Raw genomic sequence first — 26,675 nt, forward strand, 5'->3', positions numbered from 1 at the left:
TCGTCGTACCTTTGAATGGTCATTAAATGAACTGTTGTAAGGGCTACCTGTATTGGCGCCAACTTGGGTAATACAACAGGGTTGGAAAACTAACCCTTTAGCATGGAGGATGCCAGCTGGCGGCAACAAGCCAGGATAGAAGACGTAACGCCCAAAGACAGAATATTCTTTATTGGCCAAGTGTGATTAGACACACAAGGAATTTGTCTCCGGTGCAGAATCTCTGAGTGTACATACAAATAATAAAGTAATACAACCACAAGACACCAATAGGAGAAGATAGTAGGAGAGACACGGAGGGCTGGAGTGGCTTGCGGGCAGAAGAGATACTTGTATTAGATTAACTGATTACTGAAATATTGTGCAGCTTTATTGCTTTATTATCACTAAGATATTAGCAAGTTTCTAAACATCGTTGTTGGAATTGCACAAGTGAGCCCAAAGCTTCCACTGCTAAGCAAGGCCGTCAAGTGAATTGTGCCCATTTTATCATCTTTTTGCTGCAGATGCTAAGTGGATCTGGTTTACCGCATTGAATTGTGGGGGTTTTGTGTTTTGTCGGAAGGCAGCTGAGAAGGTTACGAGCGGCGAGCACACAACCCTAGGACGATGCAACGCTCATAAATACATGCTGAGCACTTGGGAGTTTTGATCCCGCGACCTCGGAGAGGCTACAGTGGTCCTAAGTGTGAAGACTGTCCGTTTGTCCCTTTTTTCAATGCCAAGAGTTCATTTAGTGACCATCTGAACTTACAGCGGCACCGAAGACAGGGACTTACAGCTGTGTTTCACACTTATGACGGTTGCAGCATCCCCACGGTCACGTGATTTATACCTGGATGCCTGACAAGTGGTTCGCCTCTATGATGGTGGCAGTGTCCCGGGGTCACGTGATCCCCTTTTGCGACCTTCTGACAAGCAAAAGTCGACGGCCTAAGCCAGATTCACTTAACGACCGTGATGCTAACTTCACAACCGAAGTGATTCACTTAACCAATGTGGCAAGAAAAGTTGTGAAATGGGAAAAAAATTCAGTTAGCACATTTCTCACTTAGCCATATAAATTTGGGGCTCGGTTGCGGTCGTAAGTCAAGGACTACCTGTGGATCCCCCAAACCCAAAGAATGACTAGAAGGCAAAGGAGACAGGAGGCACCGACTCAGTACAGAAACTAAGAAACTAAGAACAGGAGGACACTTTAACAAGCTAACCAAGAAAGAGCAAATCACCCAAAAAAGAACAGTGGAAGTTCAAAAGCAGCCACTCGGCTCCTTACAGCCCCCAAACTACCCCTTCGTGCAATTATATTGTCACCAGGGACTCCGAGGTAAAAATAGCCAAAGAACTTACAAAACAGCTTGGATATCTCACAGAAAGAAAAATCAAAGACCTAAAAATACAAGAAAATGAAATTAGGGTTTGCTGCCAGAGCACTCTTTACCTCCACAGACCCAGGAGTGGAGAGAAGCGGAAGAGAACAGAACAGAGAATAGAATGGAATATTTTGTTTGGCCAGGAGCGATTAAGACACACAAGGAATTTCTCTTCAATAAGACGAGATAAAATGAGATCGCCTTTATTGTCATTTTTACCGTGGGCACACTGGCACACATTAAAAATGAAATTCTGTTGCCTGCTCTCAAAAGAAAGTACATATCTCTATACATACACACATATAACACACATATACACATGCTAAATACATACATACACACCCACACCCATAAATATTAATCACTGTCCATTTTGAACACATAGCGGAAAGAGGAAGCTTGAGAATTCACAAGGTTGATGCTATATAAACAAAACTGTGACTAAATCTGGATGTTCTGCTTGGATACCACAAAGACCCCTCCTCCTAGAAGGGAAGAAGGAAAACAGGTTGTGAAGAGGGTGTGTAGCGTCCCAGACAATCCTACGGACCCTGCTCACACAGCATTTATAGCCCTGTCCTGGATGGGAGGGAGGGAACTGCCAATGATCTTTTCGGCCGTCCTCACCACTCTCTGCACCGCCATCCTGCCCGAAGCAGGGATGCTTCCAAAGCAGACGGTGATGCCGCGTGACAGGTCATAGAAAGTGGTGAGGACAGGGGAAGAAAGGTGTGCTTTTCTCATGCGACGTAGAAAATGCAGGAGCTGCTGTGCCCGCTTCCCCAGTGTCTCACTGTTGAGAGATCAAGCTAGCCTACTTGTTAGCTGCACATCCTCCACAGGTGAATCATTAATGCACAGAGAAGTGTGGCTGTGTCTGCCTTTTCTGAAATCGACAATGATCTTTTTCGTTTTTCCGTTGTTTAAAATGAGGCTGTTTTTATCACAGCAGTTCACCAAACCATCAACCAGCACCCTCACTGTCATCCTGAATAAGGCCCACTACTGTTGTATCATCTGCATACTTCACAATATTTGGTGGCAAACCTTGCGCAACAGTCATGGGTCAACAGGGTGAACAACCACAAACTTAGGACGCAGCCCTGAGGAGAACCTGTGCTCAAGAAGATGGTGTTAGAATATTAATCCCAACTTGCACATACTGGAGCCTATCAATAAGAAAATCAAGAATCCAGTTGCATAAAGGAGTAGTAAAGCCTAAAAAGGCCTAGTTTGTCTACCAGATGCTGAGGAACGATTGTATTAAATGCCGAACTGAAGTCGACAAACAGCATTCCCACATGAGTATTTCTATCCTGTAAGCTCAGATGGAGAACAGAAGAAAAAAGAAATGCAGACGCTCTCAGTGTACATGCAAAGTAACAGAGAAAGTAATAACAACACCAATAAGAGGGGATAGTAAAGAAGATAAGAAGGACAATAGTACTCTAGCCATGTTACATGGGTAAACAGCCTGAGGCGTAAGACAGTGCTGTGGGAATTAGGTATTCATCTTGAGGGGGAAAAACTGAACCCCTGTCTAGTTGCTTTGGCATGCAGGGCTCTATAGCGCCATCTAGAGGGGAGGAGCTGAAACAGTTCATGTCCAGGATGTGAGAGGTCTATCGATATTTTCTCAGCCCTCCTTCTGAGCCACCCAATGTACAGGTCTTCTGTGGAAGGTAGGCTAGTTGAAATTGTAGTGAAAAGTAGTGAAACCATCTACCGCAGCAACACTTCACAACATATCCAACCTAACCAAATACACTAAAATTGAAATACTGTACCCAGAATCATGGACCTTGCTACCTTCTTTCAGTCTGATGGACAACCAACAACTCAGAGGAATATTCACGATATTGCCACTCTCTGGACGCGTAGCAAGAGCTACAATGCAGCAACTAGAAACTAGAACGTTCCCGTGCACACAACTGAAACTCTAGATCCAGTGTGTTCTGTTCCAGCCTACGACCGGCCCTGTTTGAATGTCAGGGACAACCCCTTTTTATAGTCAACAGGCTGGAAAAACCCAACCAAATTTATTTACAAAGAAATCAAAAGTTCAAACAAGAGTTAAACCAAAAGTTAAACAAGAGTTAAACAGGAATAACAGACCAGGACTCTAGCAGAAGATCTTCAAATGGTTGCCTTCAGCAACCAGCACCTCCCACACCTTCCCCTCTTATCAGCAGTCCCAAAGCGTGGCTTCTCATTGCCTTCTCCTCCTCTCACTGAGTTGCCTCATGGCCTTTCTTTGTTCTACTCGGCTGGATTGCCTCCTGCTCCTAGCGTCCCTGAATAGATCCAGCTGTGAATCATCTACATCCAATACCTCGTGCTCACATGGCTGAGTCTGATGAGGAACGTGACGGGAGGGGCCAGGCTGAGAGTCCTGCAGTGCATTAGAGCCTCCCTCTGACACCAAAGGCTCTCCAAACCCCTCCTCCTCCTCAGAATCATCAGACTCAGCTGCAGGTATCACAGGCTGATGCTGAATCACAACACAGTGTGTCAATGAGAAACTACTAGAGAAGATAACATGAAAACATCAACACAACCTTCAAAGGATTAAAATTCAGAAAGGAAGAAGAAAACAACCTACTATCCTTCCTGGATATTCTCATCAGCAGAAGAAACAGCAGCAAGTTAGAAACACAAGCCTATCAAAACACGACCCACACTAACTAAGTGCTGCACTGCAAAATTAATCCGCCCTCCCATAAGAATGTTATTCAGATGAGCACAAATGCACTGCAGCAACCCAGAATACCACACACAACATCTTCCAACACAATGGACACCCGCGCAACTTTATCAACAAGGGCCTGACCGCTGAAACCACTCATATGTATGGAACACTGCTATACACCCAAAACCTCTCAGAAATGACCAATAGACACTACGACAACCAGCCAGCATCACCGTAGCACGCAAACTAACTGAAGTCTTCCAAATCACATTAAGCAAAGCAAAAGACCCAGCAGCCCAAGAAGAAACAAAAAACAGTAGTCACCCACAACTTACAATCTAAAGGATTATAGCAGCAATTGCACAGGACAGGCAGGCAGGCAGAAGAATAGCGGAAAGCATCCATGGATGCCAACTAGAGGCCAGAACACACAATGAAAAGTCCTTAATTTTGCAGTACATGGCTAAAGTCAGCCACCGTTTAAACTGGGAATCTGTGAGCGTGCTAGACTTAGCTAAATCCAAAATCACTCAGGAATTCCTGGAAGCTTGGCATCCAGATAAATCAGTGATCATTATACACAGATATAAGTCATATTTACATACACTTCAAGAGATTGAAAGGGCTAAGCAGGAAACAAAAATATCCCCTGTAGCAGCCAACACCCAGATAAGCAGGGATTGACACCGGACAATCAAGCAGAAAACAATACCCTAATCAAGGAACTACCAAGGAGAAAACCACACCCTCGCCAACGCTGTCGCAGCAAGCTACTATATATATAAACAGGGAGCAAACTCCAGACTCACTAACGCTGATGATGTCATCTAGATGGGTTATGAAATGTCTCTTAAGCAAAAAAAAACCCATGCTCGGAGAGCATTAAGGATTCCACAAGAACAGCCACAGAATACTGAGAAAACACATTTTTGTGGGAAAAAGCAATATAGCCAGCAATTAAATACCTAAATGTCTTTTTTTAAAAACTGCACAATTGCATCTTACCTTTAATAAAAGATTAACCTCATTTCTGAATATTATTTCAAGCGTGTAAGTGACACAATACAATTAGCCATAACTGTTATGGTTTAGTTTGTTGAATAAACTGTAGTTAAATCAGAGCTTACTGATATCATATCTGAACCCAATTAATGGCTTGGCTCTCCACAGTAAAATATTATTGAGTACAGCTGGATCCAAAAATTAGCAAGGCCTATACAGTATCCAGAGTCCCTTCTCAGAGGCTTATACATTCAAACATATTTCAGATTTTCCAGTATTCATTCTTGGCATGTTGAATTATTCCTATTTTCAAATAAAAGTAATAATAAAGAAGAAGAAAGTTTTAATTCATTATTTAACCGAAGTGTGATATTTAAGAAAGTTATCAAGAGGAATGCATTTCATCATAATAGCTTCCAATAAGTTATAATCATACACACACACACACACACACACACACACACACACACAAATGATATAATCATAGTATCTTCCCAGAAGGTTGAGAGGGACTTGATTTAGTTAAAGAGAACAGGGAAAAGGGAATATAGAATTTTTAAAAAGGAAAAGATTTAAAAGAGCAAAAAAGCAGCATTGTATTTACAAAGACTTATCATACATGTCTACAGGATCATGGTTTTACAAAGCAGTTTCCATAATAGATGACTCCAGTTACTAAGTGAAGATTTAATGTTATTAGCAACCTATTATGAATGATTTACACACATGTAAATTATATGTGGACAATTAAGCTGAAACCGTTTCCCACTGCTAAGAGCTGGATAACTAAACCTTTCAACAACACACACAACTGTCTCGGGGAAACAAAGGTAAACTTTCCAAGCCATGTGAAAATAAGGGCTACATTTTGGAAGGGAGAAAAAAGGTGTGTTTGCTTTCTGGGAGAACTACAAAGGCAAAACTTTTACCAGTTTGGACACAAAATAAGCCCGTGTGTCATCTACAAAGATTCACGAAGTGACATGAAAGCAGCAAACTAACACTTCATCTTACATTTCCTAGGCATTATAACCCCTACAAAGGCAGTGCTCAATTGAAATGGATCCGTACCAAGCCAAAAATAAAACACACCCCATAAGCTTCTTCAATATACATCCTTTTCATTCGTCCAGGGGTAGGCAACCGTGGCCCCTTCATGACTTGTGGACTTCAACTCCCAGAATTCCTGAGCCGGCATGGCTCAGCTTGGAAACCTCACCCTTCCCCTCAGCATGGCTGGCTCAGGAATGCTGGGAGTTGAAGTCCACCAGTCATAAAAGGGCCAAGGTTGCCTAGCCCTGGACTAGGATGTTCAGTTTCCCAGTTGAATCTATAGTTAAATCTGTCTATGTGTTCTGAAATTAAGTAGTTTTCATCGTGTCTTCTGACTGCTGGTTGGCACCTATGGATGCCCTAAGCCCGTGGTGACGAACCTATGGCACGTGTGTCACAGGGGGCACGAAGAGCCCTCTCTGTGGGCACACGAGCCATCGTCCCAGTCCTGGGCCTTCAGCTGGGTTTTATAAAACCTTTTCAGTTTAGGCCTCCGCTGCCATGGGCAAAAAAAAAAAAAAAGTTAATCAATCAATCAATTTCAACTTCTCGCTGGAAAAAAAAAATCTTGCAAAGTTAGAATTGATTGAATTTTTTAGTCCGACCCTGTCTGCCGTTACCACTGAAGCCACGCCCACCCAATTGGCCACACCCACCCGGCAGCCGCCGATACACAAGTGGGTTTTGGGTTGCAGTTTGGGCACTGGGTCTCCAAAGGTTCGCCATGACTGCCCTAAGCCAGGCTTCTCTGCCTGGACAGCCGAGAGCTAAAATTGTTTTCCTACCCTGTCATAATCGCCGGGACTGCAAGGATAACGTTAAAAGCGTCCTGACAACATACACAGAAATAGAATGCAAAGGATTCCAACGTCCATCCACAGAGGGGTGATTCTTGTTTACCAGCGCCAGAGGCAGCCTAAAAGAGTTTCCAGAGGATTTGTCTTCTCTGCTGTGTGCATTACACACTTGCATTCTTTCTGATAAAGTCATTCTTGTGTTTCCTGCTGATGCTGTTTCTTGGGAAATCTTTGCAGAGTTTATGATAACTATTATCTTACAGAGTTTCTTACCATTAAACGTTTTACAACGTTTAGCAGCAGAAAATGACAAAACGGTCAAACTGAGGTTGAATTAAGCAACCTTTTAATTTGCTTAAACTGACACCAACATTTTTGCTTTGCCTTGCCATTTGAAGACTGTTTTCCCAGAGCGAACTGAACAGTTTGGAGACGCAGGTTCGAATAAGCTCAAATCTGCCGGTTAATATCGAAGTAAATCTTTGATCGATAAATGACCAGGAGCCCCGGTGGCACAGTGGTTAGAATAAAGCATTGCAGGTTAACTCTGCCCACAGCCCGGAGTTCAATCCTGACGGGGCTCAAGGTTGACTCAGCTTTCCGTCCTTCCAAGGTCAGTAAAATGAGGACCCAGATTGTTGGGGGCGATATGCTGACTCTGTAAAATAGCTTAGACAGGGCTGTAAAAGCGTTATGAAGCGGTATATAAGTCTAAGTGCTATTGCTACTTATCATTTATCAAAGCCCAATTAAAATATTTTGCCTTCCTTGCAACAAAATGTCACCAGACAAAATTTTAGCATCTGTTTCTACACAAATCCAGACAAATAATGTTCCAATATTTGAGGAGTTGCCACAAGCACCTGAAGGCAGGAGAAGCAGCACTGGATGGAAACTCATCAAGGAGAGAAGCAACCTGGAATTAAGGAGAAACTTCCTGACAGTTAGAACAATTAACCAGTGGAACAACCTGCCACCAGAAGTTGTGAACGCTCCAACACTGGAAGTTTTGAAGAGGAGACTGGACAGACATTTGTCTGAAATGGTATAGGATTTCCTGCATGAGGAGGGGGTTGGACTAGATGACCTCCAAGGTCCCTTCCAACTCTATTATTCTGGTAGGTTCTGTTACCCTCTCCTCATCTCAAAAGCCTTGTCCTTTTGTTGGTTTATTCCAAGTATTACAAGGCTGGGACCACTCCTTCCTATTGTTTTTTCAGTCAAAAGTGGGGGGAGGGAGAGAGAGAGAAAAAAAATGAAGGCAGGAAAAATCCATTTCCTCATCCACAGCTAGTCAATGATTTCTGTCTTCTAAGATAAGTAGGCACAACAAACTTTTCTATTATCTGTGGACTGTCGTAAAGGAAATAGTTCTGCATCTCTCTGTCCAGCAGTCACACTTGAACTCCCCGTGACCCCCACACTACTCCAGACCCCGGCCGAGAGCCACCCTGGCATCTGGAGACACCAACATGGGCAGCCTCTGTCCACCCCGCATCTTTCAAGACAGGCAAAGGCATCATCAAAGGAAAAAAGACAGTGAACACACACACACACACACACATATATATTTTGCTATGTGTCAGGGTTTCTCAACCTTGGCAACTTTGAGATGGGTAGACTTCAACACCATGCTGGCTGGGGAATTCTGGGAGCTGAAGTCCAGCCATCTTAAAAGTTGCCAAGGTTGAGAAAAGCGTATGTAAGCCCCCTAAGTAAAGGACATTTGTTAAGTACTTTGTCTGTAAAAATAAATTAAATACCCCAACTTATTTTTAATCCTACTTATCTTTTAGTAACTTCCTGAATGTTATAGTGCTTTAATTATACCTTCCTTATGATCTTTCACACACACACATACAAAATAATTGCCCTATTCCCTACAGTCGTATTATGAAATTATACAGACTATTATAAACTATCTGCAGGAAAATAGCAATGAAATGCGTAAGAACTACCAGTAATTTATCGCATTCCCTTTCTTTAAAAAAAAAAGCCCTGTATTCAAGCAACATAAAAGTTAGCTATTTTTATGATTTTCCATCAAGGGGTCAGACGTCCCGTTCTTCAACATTTGTAAAAACCCAGGGGGAAAGAACAAAGTGAAACAGAACGCATTCAGGGAAGCATATTGTTTTTTTAGCAAATTCTGTTTTAGATTTTGATACTTTCCAGCAAGAAAACAATACACACATGTGTCAGAGCAAGAACGCCATAAAAGTAATCAAGACCCAAGGAGTCTTAGAGTTAAGACACTTTCCTCCCACCGTCAATGCACGGTTAATATATGTTGCCTTGAGAACAGAAACAGAAGGACCGCCATAAAGAAAGCTTCTTGCCCATATGTACTTAAAAGACGGCTCCACTCTTCAATAAAGTTCACAAATTAAGCACAGGTACCACCAGAAGATCAGGTAGGGCCAAAGACATCGTCACCACTAAAGATAAGCAGAAGCTGAGCTCTGGGTGCAGGGTAAACGGAGACCACTTAATCGGGCACAAAGAATCAGGGCCGCCTGTGAAGTTCTAGCTAAGCTGATTTATTGCTCATGCTCGTACATAAAAATCAGCCGACTAAGGGCCAGCATTAAATTGGCGCTTGATAAGAGTCAAGAACACTTAGACCGTTGTTCATTCGTTCATGAATGAATGAATGAACCTTTTTAATTGTCAAAGTACAACCATGTATACACTGCCGAGCTAATCATTCATTCAGATTTAGACCATTTATTGGAACCAGATTCCAGGCTGATTCCTCTCTTGACTCCACCCCCAGTTTCTGCCTGTCATTGTCCTATATACCATTTTAAAAATTGCAATTCTGCATTAAAGCAGGTATGTTACTTTCATAAAAGTGATGCAGAAAAAAGTGGGAGGGAAGCTCCCCACCGTCCCTGAATCCTGCTAGTCACCTGGAGGAAAGGTCCTTCTCCAGGATAGTTAAATGGCCAAGTGGGAATTAAATGAATCCTGACAAGTTTCTGGTGGTGAAAATATCTTGACACGGTCAATCAATTAATACCTAAAAAAATGGACCGGCCGCAAGACAATTTGCTCTTATCAGCAAGTTAGTTCTTTAAAAATAGAGTTTTATTGTTGCAAGGGAACCTGTTTTGTTCTCTTTTCTTTTCGTCTTCAAAGTGTATCCCTATTCACACCTTCAGCCCTCAAAACAAAACTGGGGTATCAGAAATTGGAGGAAGACGGGGGAAATTCATTCCCTCAGTCGTATCCACGGTACCACGGATGGATGGATGGAGTTGTGGAGATGGACGGCATGCAAGTTGGATGGATGGATGGGTGGATGGATGGATGGATGGATGGATGGATGGAAAAACTAAGGCACTATGACACAGGAGTGCTATCCTGCCCCTATTGTATTGATTCATATAAAGCAGATTCTTCTTCTTCCTCCTCTCTCTCCTTCCATTTTATTACTGCATTATATTTTTATCTCGCCTTCTTTAACATATATCTGGGCAACGTATTATCAACTTATTACCAGGTAAGACAAAAAGCAATATGACTGGAATTAAAAATATAGCGCACTCAGAGCAGGCAGAAGATTAATCTAAACCATGAACGAACGAACGATTACTGTTATGAGGCTAGATATTTTCAGGAGGCACTAAGGAAAGTTTGTTTAAACAAGCTCACTTAACAAGAATGGTTCCCACACAGGCAACGCATCACGCAGCATGATAAAATATAATCATTTATAGCAAAACTTTGGAAGCTTCAGGAAGACAGAATAACAAAACAGAGTGACTCAGATGGGATGCCCGATCCTGCTCCCGAAAAAGGATGCGCGACCGTTTGGCAATCTGTGCAGGAAAGAGCCGCCGCGGCTGCTGTGAATGCAGCTGTGACACTACCAAAGTCTGTATGGGGATGGAGGAAGAGGAAGGCCTATCGGACCCCCGATCCGACGGAAAAACAGTGGGACATGAGGCACCCACTTCTGGCTGGTTGGTTGCTGCAATTGTGAAAGCATGCAAGGGGGAAAGTCTGCAGAATCTCAGGTTGAAAGCTGTCTTCTGGTTTAGTGCCAAGTAAACAAACCTCACATTCCTACGTTCCCATCCTTCTCCGCCCTGCAACATTTTCCGGTGAGGATAAACTGTGATCTGCCTACAAACCGTCCAGATGCCGCAGCATGGCTGGTTCTAAACCCGGAAGGATTTAGAAGAGGTAAGAAAGACCATCGGTATCCGTTTCCTAAGAAATGTCTGTGCTGAGAAGATATCCCAGCTTGAGTACAACAGCGAAACGCACACGGCCGTTCTCGACAACACTGTGCTATTTCATCAAGGAAGCAATTTACCTTTGAAGTATCTTAACTGCACAACTGAAAGATCCACTCCAAAATTAAATTATTCAGCTGCCATACATCAGCACCCTCTGGTGTTCAAAGTATTTCTGAGAGCCGTTTTGACTCTCAGGTTACGTTTAAACACAGTATGTATAATTACAATATAAAAAGTATTGTTAAATACTTACTGAGCACCGAGACATGCTGAGACGGAATACAAATATTTATTTGTTCACGGCATAATAAGGAAGATTAAAAAAAAATAGGACAAAAGCTTCCCATATCAAGAAAAATCATCAGGAAAGCGGGAACGGTCGGAATTAAGAGCAAATAGTAGACTAACGTTGAGCAACACACATTTTAAAAAGTAATGACCCCAAAAGGGGAAAAATTAGTTCTAATATACAGGCAGGGAAGATCGAAAAGAATTGGGTTAACAGGCAATCCTCCTCTCATGACTGCAACTGAGCTCACAATTTTGGTTATGACACTCTTAAAGTGGGTCACTACCTCACTGTTCCTGATTTTATGACTGTCATTAAGCAAGTGCAAGAGTTGTAAAGTGAACGCTGCAGTCGTTAAGCAAACACTGCAGTTGCTAAGAAAACAAAAACGTCAGTTTCTACCCAAAACACAGTGAATTGTGGTCATATGATCACAAGACGCAGCTGCAAATACGAGCCGTTTGCTGGGTACCCAAAATGCAGTCATGTGACTCGGGGGGGGGGTTGGCTGAACATCAGAACCTTGTACCTGGGTTGTGAGTGGCATTTTTGGGATCCATCATAACTTCGGCCACTTAAGTGACTGGTCCTTAAGACAAGGACTAGCCCTGTAATTAGCACCTAAAGCAGGCATCCTAAAAGGTGGGGGAGGAGGAAGCATTTGAAAAAGGGCTGCAGGTTTGCTGTCTGGACACGAACAATCTGCAGGCTGCCGTGTAATCAAATCCCCTCCTGTACACACTTCAGTCATCACACAGAACGATTTTGAGCCGGGAAGTTCACAGGCTCACTGAGCATTATCTAAAGCATTATCTAAAGAATCTTCCACTAACCATTCATGGGATGAATCTGGATTCTAGTATCAGGAGCAAGGCAGGAAAACAAATACTCCCAATTTCATTTATTGACCTTCATCATACTTTAATGTAGGGGTCACAAAACTGGCCCACTTTTAAGACTGGTGGACTTCAAATCCCAGAATTCCTCAGGCTGGCTGAGGAATTCTGGGAGTTGAAGTCCACCGGTCTTAAAGTGGTCCAGTTTGAAGACCCCTGGCTTATACAGACCGGGCGCTTTCAGATGGAATATCAAAGTACGGCTTGCTCTTAGGAGCGAAAACAAATTTAATTTGCACGTTTCTATCTTCCTCTCTGATTTTAAACAAGGGAGGAAATTGGAAACTTTCTTGCTTGGGTGAATGAAAAAACACCCCTTGTAGCTCTATCTTCATGGGGGAGCATAGCGCCATGTGGAAAACACCGCCTGCTGAATTCAGATACAACAACAAACTATGGCTTGCTACTCATTCCGACAGGAAGCTTCACTGGCACTGCAAAAAGGGTCTTACGACCAGCTTTCACACTGACGGCCACTGCAGCATCCCCACGGACACGGGATCAAAATTTGGGGTGTTTGGCAAACAAGTCTGTATTTATGACAGTCGTGCAGTCCTGGGCTCCTGTGATCATCGCTGGTAACCTTCCCAGATGGCTTCCAGCAAGCACCGGGAGAAGCCAGACTCGCTTCGCAACTGCAGTGTCCCGCTTAACAACTGTGGCAGAAAGGTTGTAAAGCGGGGCAAAACTCACTTAACATCTGCCTTGCTTAGCAACAGAAAACCCGGGCTCAACTGTGGTTCTAAGTCCTTCCGAAAGTGTTTGCAAAGATGTCCACCAACTTAGGGCAAGTATATTGCGTAAGCAAGTCAAGCTGACCAACCTCTTTTTGCGATGACCTAAATTACGATAAGCAGGAGAAAGGAGAATTCTGCTGCGCTGGCCGGCCAGGCGTGGGGCTTTTGCCCAAGAAGAGACTTTTTCTTCAACTAGCTAGGAATCCTGAGAATTTCATTAAGATTAATATAACCTTTATTGTCATTTTCCTGGCACGCCTTAAAGTGAATTTCCCATGCGCCGCTCTCAAAAGAAGGAAAGCAACCAAGAAAACAGGGTCACCATCCCAAGGATAACCCTAACATAATAACAGCAGCGGCAGCCGAAAGTGCCAAGTTACACAAAAATGACACCAAAGCTCATATGTGTGTGTGTGTGTGTGTGTGTCACAGTACATTTTGAGTCACAGTGGAAAAAAAGAGTCTTCAAAGTTAACAAGGTGGATACTCTATGGCACGGCATTATTGCAGAACCTGCTCGTTCTATTTTCGTGACTAAATATTATCGTTCGATGTGTCACACCTACCTATTTGTTGGGACGGTAAAGCTAAAAGAAAGCAGCTGATTCCAAAAGGGGTCATTCTCAGAGATGGCCTCTCGTCCCGTCAGTTTCTTTAAATATTCGTTTTCCGGAAGGTCACGGATGCTGCTGCTTGCCGCTCCCATCTTCTCCTTAATCCAGTCTGCCCTTTTCAAGGGTTTCACGTCATTGACGAAAAGCCTGCAGTCAGATTGAGGAAACGGAGAATGCAATAACGCCGTCACCTACCGCGTGTGTTTGGAAACATATACGAAGTGCCATAAAAACAAATGTTATAAAACCACAATGCAGAGCACCAAATCAGAAATCCCAAGACGCTTTCTGGGGGGGGGGGAGAAATTAGGTAAAGGTAAAGGTTCCCCCGCACATGCGTGCTAGTTGTTTCCGACTCTAGGGGCCGGTGCTCATCTCCGTTTGAAAGCCGAAGAGCCAGCGCTTGTCCGAGGACGTCTCCGTGGTCATGCGGCCGGCCTGACTAGACGCCAAAGGCGCACGGAACGCTGTTACCTTCCCACCGGAGTGGTCCCTATTTTTCTACTTGCATTTTGACGTGCTTTCGAACTGCTAGGTTGGCAGAAGCTGGGACAAGTAACAGGCGCTCACTCTGTTACGCGGCACTCGGGATTTGACCCGCCAAACTGCCGACCTTCCGATCGACAAGCTCAGCGTCCTAAGCCACTGAGCCACCGCGTCCCTTGGGGGAGAAATTAAGGTCAAGTATTTAGCAGAAAATATGAAAGGCAATAAAGGAAAACATTCGTAGCTCAGGGTTGAAACGAAGGATCCCTGGTGCTCTCTGAGCTGGGTTGTTTTCTTGCGGATACTTCATTACCTGACTAGGTAACACCTTCAGTGCCAGAAGGGAATGAAGATTGTGGGAGGAGGAGGAGGAGGAGGAGGAGGAAGAGGAGGAGGAGGAGGAGGAGGAGGACTATTGTGGGGTCCGTGGTGCTCTCTGAGCGTGTTTTCCTGCAGACGTTTCACGACCCAGCTGCCCAACGGTACTGATGACGTTGCCTAGTTTGGGTCATGAAACGTCTGCAAGAAAACAAGCCAGCTCAGAGCGCCAAGGATCACTCAAATATGAAAGTATAATTTTTCCACACTGTAATGTGTGGTTTTAGTGACACAAACTGTACAATTTCATGAGAAATTCAGTTTGTTCACTAGCAAGGATGGCATCTACTGCAACGGACAGTTACTAACTCGAGATTAGCATAACCTGAAAATGACGTCGAACGGAGCGGGATCACCGAGGAATGGGGAAAAAGGGTGAAAAACAGAACCATCTGGCCGTGCAGCTGTTCCCCGACCTACAACCACTCATTTAACGACCATTCAAAGTTACAATGGGCCTGAAAAAAGTGACATAGGTCACTTTTTCACACTCACAACTGTCGCAGCATTCCCCCGGGGTCACATGATCAAAATTATATTTATATTATATTTTATATTTTATTTATATTTAGTTATATTTATATACCGCCCTATTCCCTGAGGACTCAGGGCGGTTTACAGGGAATTAAAATCAAAAATACAAAAATTAAGAACCAAATTAAAAAATATTAAATTGACCCTGTACTCAATTAAAAAGAACCCCAAATTAAAAATTTCTCCTCAGCCTGGGCCCGAGAGCTCAAAGAGCCAGGTCTTCAGGCCCCGGCGGAATGATCGGAGGTCGGGGGCAGTTCTCAGCTCCACTGGCAGCTGGTTCCAGAGGGCAGGCGCTCCCACCGAGAAGGCCTCCACCAGGGCATCGACTGGGCTGTGGGTAAGGGTGATAGGTATAGGCCCAAGCGCCCTCTGGAACCGATCTGGGTCCATTAGGCGCCTGGGGCGGAACCACCTGGTCGGCTCCGCCGCCCAGCGGCGGGGGATGGCATGACGGAAAACCAGCCTCAGGAGGTGATGATCTGACCATGACAGAGGGGGGATGGATGGAGAACCCCCTCCCAGATCATCCAACCACTGTCCAGACAGGAACACCAGGTCGAGAGTGTGACCCCCCTCATGAGTCGGGCCCTCAATAACCTGGGTCAGGCCCATGGCTGTCATGGAAGCCATGAACTCCCGAGCTAACTCCGACGACCCTCCCAGTGAAGGCAGGTTGAAGTCACCCAGGACTATAAGCCTGGGGAACTCCACCGCCAACCCTGAGAGGGTGTCGAGCAGCTCGGGCAGGGCTGTAGCCACACAGCTGGGCGCCAGGTATGTAAGCAACAAGCCCAACTGAACACGAGGATCACACCTCAAGAGGAGGGACTCACTCCCGGCCATCTGGACAATGGTGGCCTCCCGGGGACACAAAGTCTCCCGAATAACCACTGCCACCCCACCACCCCTACCCTGAGCCCGTGGCTGGTGCAGCACCCGGAAACCCGGCGGGCATAACTCGGTGAGAGGCACCCCTCCCTCCGAGCCCAGCCAAGTTTCCGTGATGCACGCTAGATCCGCACATTCCTCCTCGATCCGATCACGGATGAGGGGAGCTTTATTAACTACGGATCTAGCGTTAAAATAGACCAGCCTGAGCTCAGGGGCCTGATCACCCTCATCCCCGGATAAGAGGGTGCTAACCGGAGGGTCGGAGCGCGCCACCGCTCGAAGATAGCGGGGGCGCGATCCCAGATGTTGATATGACCCTCCGCGCAAACACCTGCTGCCATACCCTATCGCCGTGGGGATTCGATGCCCCACCCCCACATTCCCAGCGCCAGCAGCCACCTCCCCCGACCCCGTCCCGTCGGGACCTCTAACAGGTCCAGACTGAGTGCCGGTTACAGGTTCCCTCCCCACCCCCCCTCCCTCCCCCTCCCTAACCTCTTAAAATAACCGGCTAAAAATCCGATCAGGGGCCTCTTAGCGCGTCTTAACTCGAGGCCCCTATCCAAGCCCAACCACCTCTCGGAGTCCAAAAGCTTGGGCCCGTCATTAAGGGGAGTATGGAAACAGGCGACAGGTCGCACCCATGAGGCAGGAACTGCCCTAAGGGCATACAGCTGCTTGACAACTGGCGGGTATTTGTGACTGTAGCGGTGACCCAGGGACATGTGATCTGCTTTTGCGACCTTCTGGCAGTGGGGGGGGGGCGCTCCGGCGGATTCACTTAACAACCTGTTACTAACTTAGCAACTGCAGTGAATCACTTAACTGTGGCAAGAAAGGTCGTAAGATGGGGCAAAACCCATTTAACGACGGTCTTGCTTAGCAATGGAAATTTTGGGTTCCACTGCGGTCGTAAGTCAAGGACTACAAGTAGAAAACAGGGAATCAAAACTATATTGCCATATTGGACCAGGAGGCCTACGATAATTGAAATAATTGAAATTTAAAGGAGGCAAGTGGGAGGTTCCACAGTTAGGCAACCACAAATAAAATGTACAGGCGTGGGATGAAAGTTAATAGCTGGCTGTTAATGTTAAGGATTTGGAATTCAGCAATAATAATAAAGTTGGAAGGGGCCTTGGAGGTCATCTAATCCAACCCCCTGCTCAGGCAGGAAACCCAATACCATTTCAGGCAAATGGCTGTCCAGTCTCTTCTTAAAAACTTCCAGTGTTGGAGCATCCACAGCTTCTGGAGGCAGGTAGTTCCACTGGTTAATTGTTCTAACTGTCAGGAAGTTTCTCCTTAGTTCATAATATATAATAACTATCATTACACTTGATTGTAAACTGAATATGAACTATTATAATACTTGATTATAAACTGAATTATGAGACAGCAATGCCAAACGACGGGGGGGGGGGAAAGGAAGGGCAGTTTTAGGCTGCATGAGCTGAAATCACCTCTGCCCACGTCCCACTTTGAGGACGGTGTCCAGTTCAGGGCAGCACAATTTAAAACAGGATTCCTACGAAAATGGGAGGGATTCCAAGCGCAGGTAGTCCTCGCTTAGCGGTTACAATCGGGACAAGCAACTCCATTACTAAGCGCCATGGTCACTAAGTGGAAAACCATGTGACCGTGACAGCCTTCAACCTTACTTCCTATTCAGGCATTAAATGAATAACCACAGTTTGTTAAACAAAACATCCCGTGACTGCGGCTTGTGATTTTGCTTCCACACCCTTCATTAACTTTGCTGGTTAACGCAGTTAACTGTTAAGCTAATGCAGTTCGTTACAAATCTGAGTTTGTTTGGGAGGAGCAAACCAAGATCCGGGTTCCAGCAACACAATAAGCTAACCATTCTTGGTGAAATTTCAGTGAGGGGCAATTTTCACAGCAAGCCAGGAAATCATGGTTTATCTTTGCAGGTTAATCTTTGAAACTGAAAACTACTGGAAAACGAAGAGCTCCTATTCGGGCTAGTGTACATTTTAACTATCGGTAATATTCAAGGAATTTCTTCTGACAGGCCTTCGGGTCTGCAGGAAATCTTGCAAAAAATTTAACTGTTGTGGAAAAGGAGGACACAGCCACAATCCTCCTTACATTCTGGAGGCCACTGTTTGATATACAACAATATGTCGATATTAGGAACTGCTAAGCAAGGCAGGGGGAAACTTGAGTGAGTCGCGCCTTATTTTATTTCCAGCATGATTGATAAGTGAGCCACTGTAGCTGCTAAGGGGTTTGTGTGGTTGTTAAATGACACTGCTTGTCAGAAGCTAGCAGGGAAAGTGGCAAGTGGCAATCGCAGGACTCAGACGTCATAAAGGCGAGCTGGTTGCCAAGTACCCAAATTTGGTTTGCATAGCCATGGGGATGCTGCAACAAGCCGTAAGAATGAGACCCTGGGCTTATTGATCGACAGGTCGGTAGTTCAAAACCCAAGCACCGCGCCATGGGATGGGTGCCCATTCCTGCCCTGCTTCCCGGCCACCTAGCAGTTTGAAAGCATGTAGATAAATACGGTAAGTACCACATTGGTGGGAAGGTAACAGCATTCTCTGTGCCTCGGCATGTAATTATGCCGGCCACAGGACCACGGAACAGTCTTTGGACAGAGCTGGTCCCTCAGCTAGGACTGTGTAATTCTCAAATTCTTTTCCAGCTAAAGCAGGGGTCTTCAAACCCTGGGAACTGAAGTCCACAAGTCTTAAAAGTTGCCAAGTTTGAAGACCCTTGATCTAAAGTAGGGGTCTTCAAACTTGGCCCTTTTATGACTTGTGGACTTCAGCTCCCAGAATTCCTCAGCCAGCGTGCCTGGCTGAGGAATTCTGGGGGTTGAAGTCCACCAGACATAAAAGGGCCAAGTCTGAAGACCCCTGATCTAAAGGAAAGCAAAGAACCAATATGAGTTTCTGTGCAGGAATAAAGCCAATAATGCCAAACTTTGCTTCTTCTGTTAAACGGGACACAGAGATAAGCAAGAGTTGCTGCATTTTTCTCACGTTTTGGGTGAGGTTCAAAGGAAGAAAATATTTGAAGTTGGAGAAGATTGTATCTGGAATGATGAGGGAGAATTTTAAACCACTTCGGGACCCAAATCAATCATCAGGGTGTACAAAAACACTGTGGCACACCTCTTGAAGCATACGGCTAAACATAACACTATTCCGGCAGATTAAATTAACAGAATTGTTTGAGAGAATATGAGTGAGAAATTCACTTATTTGCTTTCTGTAAAGTATAAAAGGGGCCGGGCTACTTAGAACAGAAAGCCAACAATAAATTTGTGAAGCCTGCAAAAAGCCGGAAAGTAAACGTTTAATTTCAACAGACACCTTAAACATGCTATTTTATTGCTATGTTTCAACGTAGCAATGGACAGATGTTTCTTATACAAACATCCTATTTGAATATCACAAAACTTTTATATATACCAAAAAACCCTAACCCTTTCTTACCTTCTGAACTCCAAATTGTCTTGCCTGTTGAATTTCAGTCTTCCTGTAGGAGAGAACAACAGATGGGTATTATGGAGTTAATCAAGCAGCAAGCTCAAGCTTTCACTGCTCATTATTTCAGTCAACATCTGTATGCAGGTCATCCTCACAAACCATCCACAATTGCTAGATGGCTAATGAGAAACTTTTTTTTACACTCTAGTGCATCCTTGATGCAAGCAGTTTAATGCTAATGCCATCAGCCACCGGTGTGAAAGTGTCAAAGACCTATAAAAGAATTCCAGAAGCTAATTTAAGTAACGTATCCACTGCAGTGTCTCTACATCTCCCATATTGTACAAGGAAGTTGTATTGCTTGGGTATATCCACAGAGGAGCGGCAAATAAAATTACCCTACAGGCAGTTCGTAACTTACAACCATTTCTTTAGTGACCATTCAAAGTGACAACGGTGCTGAAAAAGTGACCTATGGCCGTTTTTCACACTTACCGGGGAATTCTGGGAACTGAAGTCCATACATCTTAAAGCAGCCAAGGTTAAGAAACACTGTTTTAGACTCCAAGCCCCAAATCTTAATTTTACAGCCCCAAACTTGTTCGCTAAACCACTTTTCAAAACTAGTTTGTGAGCAACAGGCTGCCAATAGGCTGCTAGTCCCTGAAATGGAGGGTGAACAATTTTTACAATAAAGTCATTCTACCTTTGTGGAAAAAATAAGCTTGGTGATTGAAATGTGTTGGTTATTAACATCCAGCATCTTTTAACTCTCCTCTTTGCTCCGTGGTACCAAGAAATACAACCTCAGGCCAAAAAGAAAAAAAACAAAAAGCTTCAAAGAGTTTAGTTTAAAATGTATAGCAAGAACTGTTGAATATATATTACAAATTAAATCCAAATTACACGCCTAGAATTGCAGACTAAATTTTGTAGACAGCACTGCATCTAAAACCTGTTCTAGGAGTTTATGCATTTAGCGTTCTAGATGCTCTATATACACCAGGGTTTCATTTGAAGAGGTCTGGACTTCAACTGCCTTGCTGGCAGGAGAATTCACACACACACACACACTGTATGTATGTATGTATGTATGTATGTATGTATGTATGCATGCATGCATGTAGATAGATAGATAGATAGATAGATAGATAGATAGATAGATAGATAGATAGATAGATAGATATTGTGTGTGTGCGTGTGTATATTTGTGTGTGTGTGTGTGTAGACAGATAGATGACAGATATAGTGTATGTGTGTGTGTATATATATATATAGAGAGAGAGAGAGAGAGAAACAGAGACACAGATAGATAGACAGACAGACAGACAGATAGATAGATACTCTGATGGTAGATAGATAGATAAATAGATAGATAGATCACAGATAGATAGATGTAGATAGATATTGTGTGTGTGCGTATGTATATGTGTGTGTATAGAAAGAGACAGAGAGACAGAGATATAGATAGATAGATAGATAGATAGATAGATAGATAGATAGATAGATAAGACAGATAAGACAGATAAGACAGATAGATAGATAGATAGATAGATAGATAGATAGATAGATAGATAGATACTTAGGTGGTGGATAGATGATACATACATACATACATACTTAGGTAGATGGTAGATAGATATAGTGTGTGTGTGTATAGAGAGAGATGATAGTGTGTATATGCGTATGTGTGTGTACGTAGATAGAAAGATGATATAGTGTGTGTGTGTGTGTATATATAGAGACAGAGACAGACAGACAGACAGATAGATAAACAGACAGACAGACAAAGAAATACCACTTCTGTTTTGCATGTAAGGAATTACTGCAATATCACAGAGATGCAGGCAGTTCTGATGCCTCTTAGATTCACTATATCAGCCACATGATTGACATATTTAAATATCTTGAATACCATTTTTCCAGAACTGCAAGTGTGAATGTTATTTTTACTGGTAACATTGATTATTTTATTTAATTTAATTTATTAATATTTCTATACCGCCCTTCTCCCTGAGGACTCAGGGCGGTGTACAGGGCAAGAATAAAACACAGAAATGTACAAAAATTAAAAGATAATTAAATGCATGCCCGATTAAAATACAATAGATACATAGTAAAAACCCCAATAAAAATGATAAAAAAACCCCACCAATCCCCCCTCAGGCCAGGCCGGCTTGCTCGAACAAGTATGTTTTCAGATCGCGGCGAAAGGAGCGCAGATCGGGCGCCGTCCGGAGCTCAACCGGTAACTGGTTCCATAGCTCCGGGGCGCCCACAGAGAAGGATCTCCCCCTGGGGGCCACGAGACGGCATTCTCTGACCGGTGGCACCCTGAGGAGGCCCTCTCTGTGGGAACGCACAGGGCGCAGGGAGCTTGATGCCGGCAGCAGATGTTCCCTGAGGTACTCCGGCCCCCTGCCATGGAGGGCTTTGAACACCATTACTAGCACCTTGAATCTCACCCGGAAGACAACTGGCAACCAATGCAGCTCACGGAGCAGAGGTGTCACATGGGAGTATCGGGAGACTCCCAACACAACTTTCGCGGCTGCATTCTGTACCAGTTGGAGCCTCCGGGTGGTCCTCAAGGGAAGCCCCATGTAGAGAGCGTTGCAGTAGTCTAGACGAGAGGTCACGAGCGCGTGAGTGACCGTGCATAAATCATCCCGGCTTAGATAGGGCCGCAACTGGCGCACCAGGCGAACCTGGGCGAAAGCCCCCCTAGTCACGGCCACCATGTGATCTTCCAAGGTAAGCCGCGAATCTAGGAGGACTCCCAAGTTGCGAGCCCTATCTACGGGGGGTAATAATTCACCCCCCATAGAAAGAGATGGAATATCCGAATAGACCCGGGATGAAGGTATGCAAAGCCACTCGGTCTTGTCGGGGTTGAGTCGAAGTCTGTTCCTCCCCATCCAGACCCGAACCGCCTCCAGGCAACGGGACATCACGTTGAGGGCATCACTGGGGTGGTTTGGGGTAGAAAGAAAAAGCTGGGTATCATCAGCGTACTGATGATACCCAACTCCAAAGCCACAAATGATCTCACCCAGCGGTTTCATATAGATGTTGAACAGGAGAGGCGAGAGGACCGACCCCTGAGGGACTCCACAAGTGAGAGGCCTCGCGGTCAACCTCTGCCCCCCCATCAACACCGACTGCGAACGTCCCAGGAGATAGGAGGAGAACCACTGAAGAACCGTGCCTCCCACTCCCAATCCCCTGAGACGCCGCAGCAAGATACCATGGTCGATGGTATCGAAAGCCACTGAGAGGTCTAATAGGACTAGAACAGAGGAATGACCCCTGTCCCGAGCCCTCCAGAGATCATTCACCAGCGCGACCAATGCCGTCTCCGTGCTGTGCCCGGGCCTGAAACCCGATTGGTACGGGTCTAGATAATCCGCTTCATCCAGGACCAAAGGGAGCTGATGCGCCACCACACTCTCAACAACCTTCGCAAGAAAGCGAAGGTTGGAGACCGGACGAAAGTTGTTCAATACATCTGGGTCCAAGGCAGGCTTCTTGAGGAGGGGCCTCACCACTGCCTCTTTCAAGACGGCAGGGAAGCTACCCTCACTCAAAGAAGCTGATATAACTGCCTGGAACCAGCTGCGTGTCCTCTCCCGGGCTGCATAAACCAGCCAGGAAGGGCACGGGTCCAATAAACATGTGGTGGAGCTCAGTCTCCCCATAATCCTGTCCACTTCCTCCGGAGTCACAGAATCAAACTCCTCCCAAGTGATATCGACAAGACCACCCGCGTCCTGATCGCCAGACTCTGCCCAGTCGGAGTCCAAACCGGTCCGAATCCGAGTGATTTTGTCCGACAGATAATTGTTAAACTCTTCGGCACGACCCTGCAAGGGTTACTCCCTCACCTCCTGATTAAGGAGGGAGCGAGTCACCCTAAACAGAGCGGCCGGGCGATTATCTGCGGACGTGATAAGGGTAGCGAAGTGATTGGACCTCGCCACCCTTATCGCAGCGAGATAAGACCTAATATGGGTTCTTAGTCGCAATCGGTCGGATTCGGATCGGCTGGACCTCCAACCGCTCTCTAGGCCCCGTCTCCGGCGCTTCATCTCCCGGAGCTCCGCGGAGAACCATGGAGCTCGACGGGATCTGCATCGGGTCAGGGGCCGCAAGGGTACAACTCGGTCAAGAGCCTCAGTGGCTGCCCTTTCCCAAGCTTCCACTAAGGCATCTGCCGAGCTGTGAGTGGGGGAGGCAGGTGGGGACCCCAGCGCTGCCTGGAATCTCGCGGAATCCATTAAGCGCCTGGGGCGGTACCATCTAACTGGTTCCACACACCCACGGCGGGGGGTGGCAAAACGGAAGACCAGCCGCAGGAGATGATGATCGGTCCATGACAGGGGCATAATAATTGGAGAGCCCCCACCAAGATCATCTAACCACCGACCAGATAAGAAAACTAGGTCAAGGGTGTGGCCTCCCTCATGAGTCGGTCCTGAAATTACTTGCGTCAGGTCCATGGCCGTCATGGAAGCCATGAACTCCCGAGCCAACTCAGATGATCCTCCCAGAGATGGTAGATTGAAGTCCCCCAAAACTATAAGTTTCAGGAACTCAACCACCAACCCAGAGAGGACATCGAGAAGCTCAGGCAGGGCTGCTGCTGCGTGACTAGGCGAAAGGTACACCAGCAGCAAGCCCAACTGTGCACCAGGGCCGCATCTCAAGAAGAGAGACTCACACCCGACTATCTGCGGAACGGTGGCCTCCCGCAGAGCTAAGGTCTCCCTCATGACAACAGCCACTCCCCCACCCCTACCCTGAGCCCGAGGCCGGTGTAGCACCCGGAAACCTGGTGGACAGAGATCAGCCAGAGGAATACCACCCTCTGGACCCAACCAAGTCTCCGTGATGCAAGCCAGGTCCGCCTGCTCACCCTCGACCAAGTCACGGACGAGAGGAGCTTTATTAACGACAGACCTGGCATTCAGGTACACCAGCTGGAGCTCAGGCGGCTGCACATCCTCACTCCCGGGACCTCGGGGTAGAACAAGAGGGTCGGAACGCCTCACCGCTTGCAAGTAGCGGAGAGGCCTTCCCTGAGATCGATACGGCCCTCTGTTCCTGCACCTGCTGCCATTCCCTAACGATTATGGCTGAGTTAAAGAGCTAAGTACAGGTTGTCCTCATCTTACGACCGCAATTCAGCCCAAAGTTTCTGTTCTTAAGTGAGACATTTGTTACGTGAGTTTTGTCCCATTTACGACCTTTCTTGCCACAGCTGTTAAGTGAATCACTGTGGGTACTAAGTTGGCTGTAGCCAAGGGATAGAACCGCATCCCTGAACAAGCAACCCTAAATAAAAAGCGCCACCTTGAATCAATCAGCGCTTCCTGTCATGAGTCCCGTTTCCTTCCTTTGGAGTTTTTTTTTCTTTTTTCCCCTAAATTCAGCCCAGAAAGCACGTTGCTGCAACAAGATCTCCCGTGGGGCATTTTGGCTGGGAAGCCACAGGAATGCCAGCCGGGCCCCCTTGGCAACCAGCCACAAGGCCCGTGGACGTCATTTCTGCCAGGATGAGGGGAGGGTGGGAGGAAGGATTTATTCATCCAATTTTTAGTCTCTAAAATTTTATTTACAGCAAATGGGGAATGAACACTTAGGTCTGTGGACCACCAAGTCTCAGTCACTTGAGGGAACCGGGGGGGGGCCGCACGGGGAGGCCTCCCGCGGTTTCCATGGTTTTGCTAACAACTGTTACGGCAGCAAGGAAAGTACTACCTCAGGGGTCTTCCAATTTGGCCCTTTGATGACTGGTGGACTTCAATTCCCAGAATTCCTCAGCCAGGCACATGTGCCTGGCTAAGGAATTCTGGGAGTTGAAGTCCACCAGTCACCAAAGGGCCAAGTTGGAAGACCCCTGTGCTACGTTATGTACACATACTGTGAGTTAAACTAGAATGGGATTTATGTTGTGAACTGATGCAGAAACCATAGTTTATCACGCTGTAGTGTGAGGTGGGGAGACAGCTAAATATTAGCTTCAAGTCATTTCTCCATCCTCCTTTGAATTTCTCTTACCAGAATTGGACTCTTGCTGTGTTTCTCAATCTTGGCAACGGGAAGATGTGAGGACTTCAACTCCCAGAATTCCCCAGGGATGTGAAGTCCACACATCTTCAAATAGTAGCTAGTATTCGTTCCAAAGAAGACGGTTTCCTGACAGTGAGAACAATTAACCAGTGGAAGAACCTGCCTCCAGAAATGGTGAATGCTCCAACACTTGAATTTTTTAAGAAGAGACTGGACAGCCATTTGCCTGAAATGGTATAGGGCAGGGGTCTTCAAATGTGTCTCTTTTATGATTGGTGGACTTCAACTCCCAGAATTCCTGAGCCAGCCATGCTGAGGGGAAGGGAGAGGTTTCTATGCTGAGCCATGCTGGCTCAGGAATTCTGGGAGTTGAAGTCCGCCAATCATAAAAGAGCCAAGGTTGCCTACCCCTGGTATAAGGTCTCCTGCCTTGAACAGGAGGTTGGAGTAGAAGACCTCCAAGGTCCCTTCCAACTCTTATTATTAGTAGTAGTAGTACTGGCAATAGTAGTATAGTGTAGTGTAGTCTAGTCCAGTCTAGATTGTCAAGCTAAGATTTATTGTTATTAGGTGCTTGAACAAATGAAGAGGTGTAAGATATTACCAAGATCTTGGCAACGGGCAGCCTACTTTGTGTTAATGTCACTTTCTAGAATGGGTGAATGAACCAATGAACGAACGAACGAACGGAATGAGCCCATCCATCCATCCATCCCCTTTTGGGATATGGCTTTACCTACCAGCATCTACTGTCGCTGGAACTTATTCTCCACCCAGGTATCTTTGTCATGGTTAGTATCCTCTTTAGCTAAAACGCTACAGGTATTGAACTGAATACCCTGTATTCAGAGGTGCTCCGATACATACAGAGTGAAATGGTCTTACATGTGAAGACAGTGAAAAGCAGATGTTCAAAACAGCCATGGGAGAAGGACATGGCTGCTGTAATAATTTGAAAATAGATGCTCCGTACACATTTTGGTGTGTAAGGAATTGATGTACGATGAAATTACTGCACAGTATATTTAAGGCTTTAGACTGGAATCGAAGGGTGGAGAAAATAGGTGTGTAACAAGAAGACATACGGTAAAACCTCCGTAGCTCACCACCTCCCTACGTTGACCATCTCCCTAAGCTGGCCTAATTTTCG

General features: G+C 45.5%; 1 protein-coding gene across 3 annotated transcripts in view; it reads right to left on the reverse strand.

Annotated features, from left to right (window-relative positions):
* The window catches only part of DYM (dymeclin), a 241,093-nt gene that overhangs the window by 205,415 nt on the left and 9,003 nt on the right, over positions 1–26,675 (reverse strand). For all 3 annotated transcript variants that reach the window (XM_083354838.1, XM_083354837.1, XM_083354839.1), the window contains exons 2-3: positions 19,460–19,502; positions 13,650–13,844 (exon numbers count right to left, since the gene is read on the reverse strand). In XM_083354838.1, the coding sequence (XP_083210964.1) occupies positions 13,650–13,789 (140 nt within the window). In that variant the 5' untranslated portion in view covers positions 13,790–13,844; positions 19,460–19,502. The remainder of the gene's footprint in view (positions 1–13,649; positions 13,845–19,459; positions 19,503–26,675) is intronic.

This window comes from Vipera ursinii (genome assembly GCF_947247035.1).
Source record: "Vipera ursinii genome assembly, chromosome: 2".
Taxonomy (NCBI): domain Eukaryota; kingdom Metazoa; phylum Chordata; class Lepidosauria; order Squamata; family Viperidae; genus Vipera; species Vipera ursinii.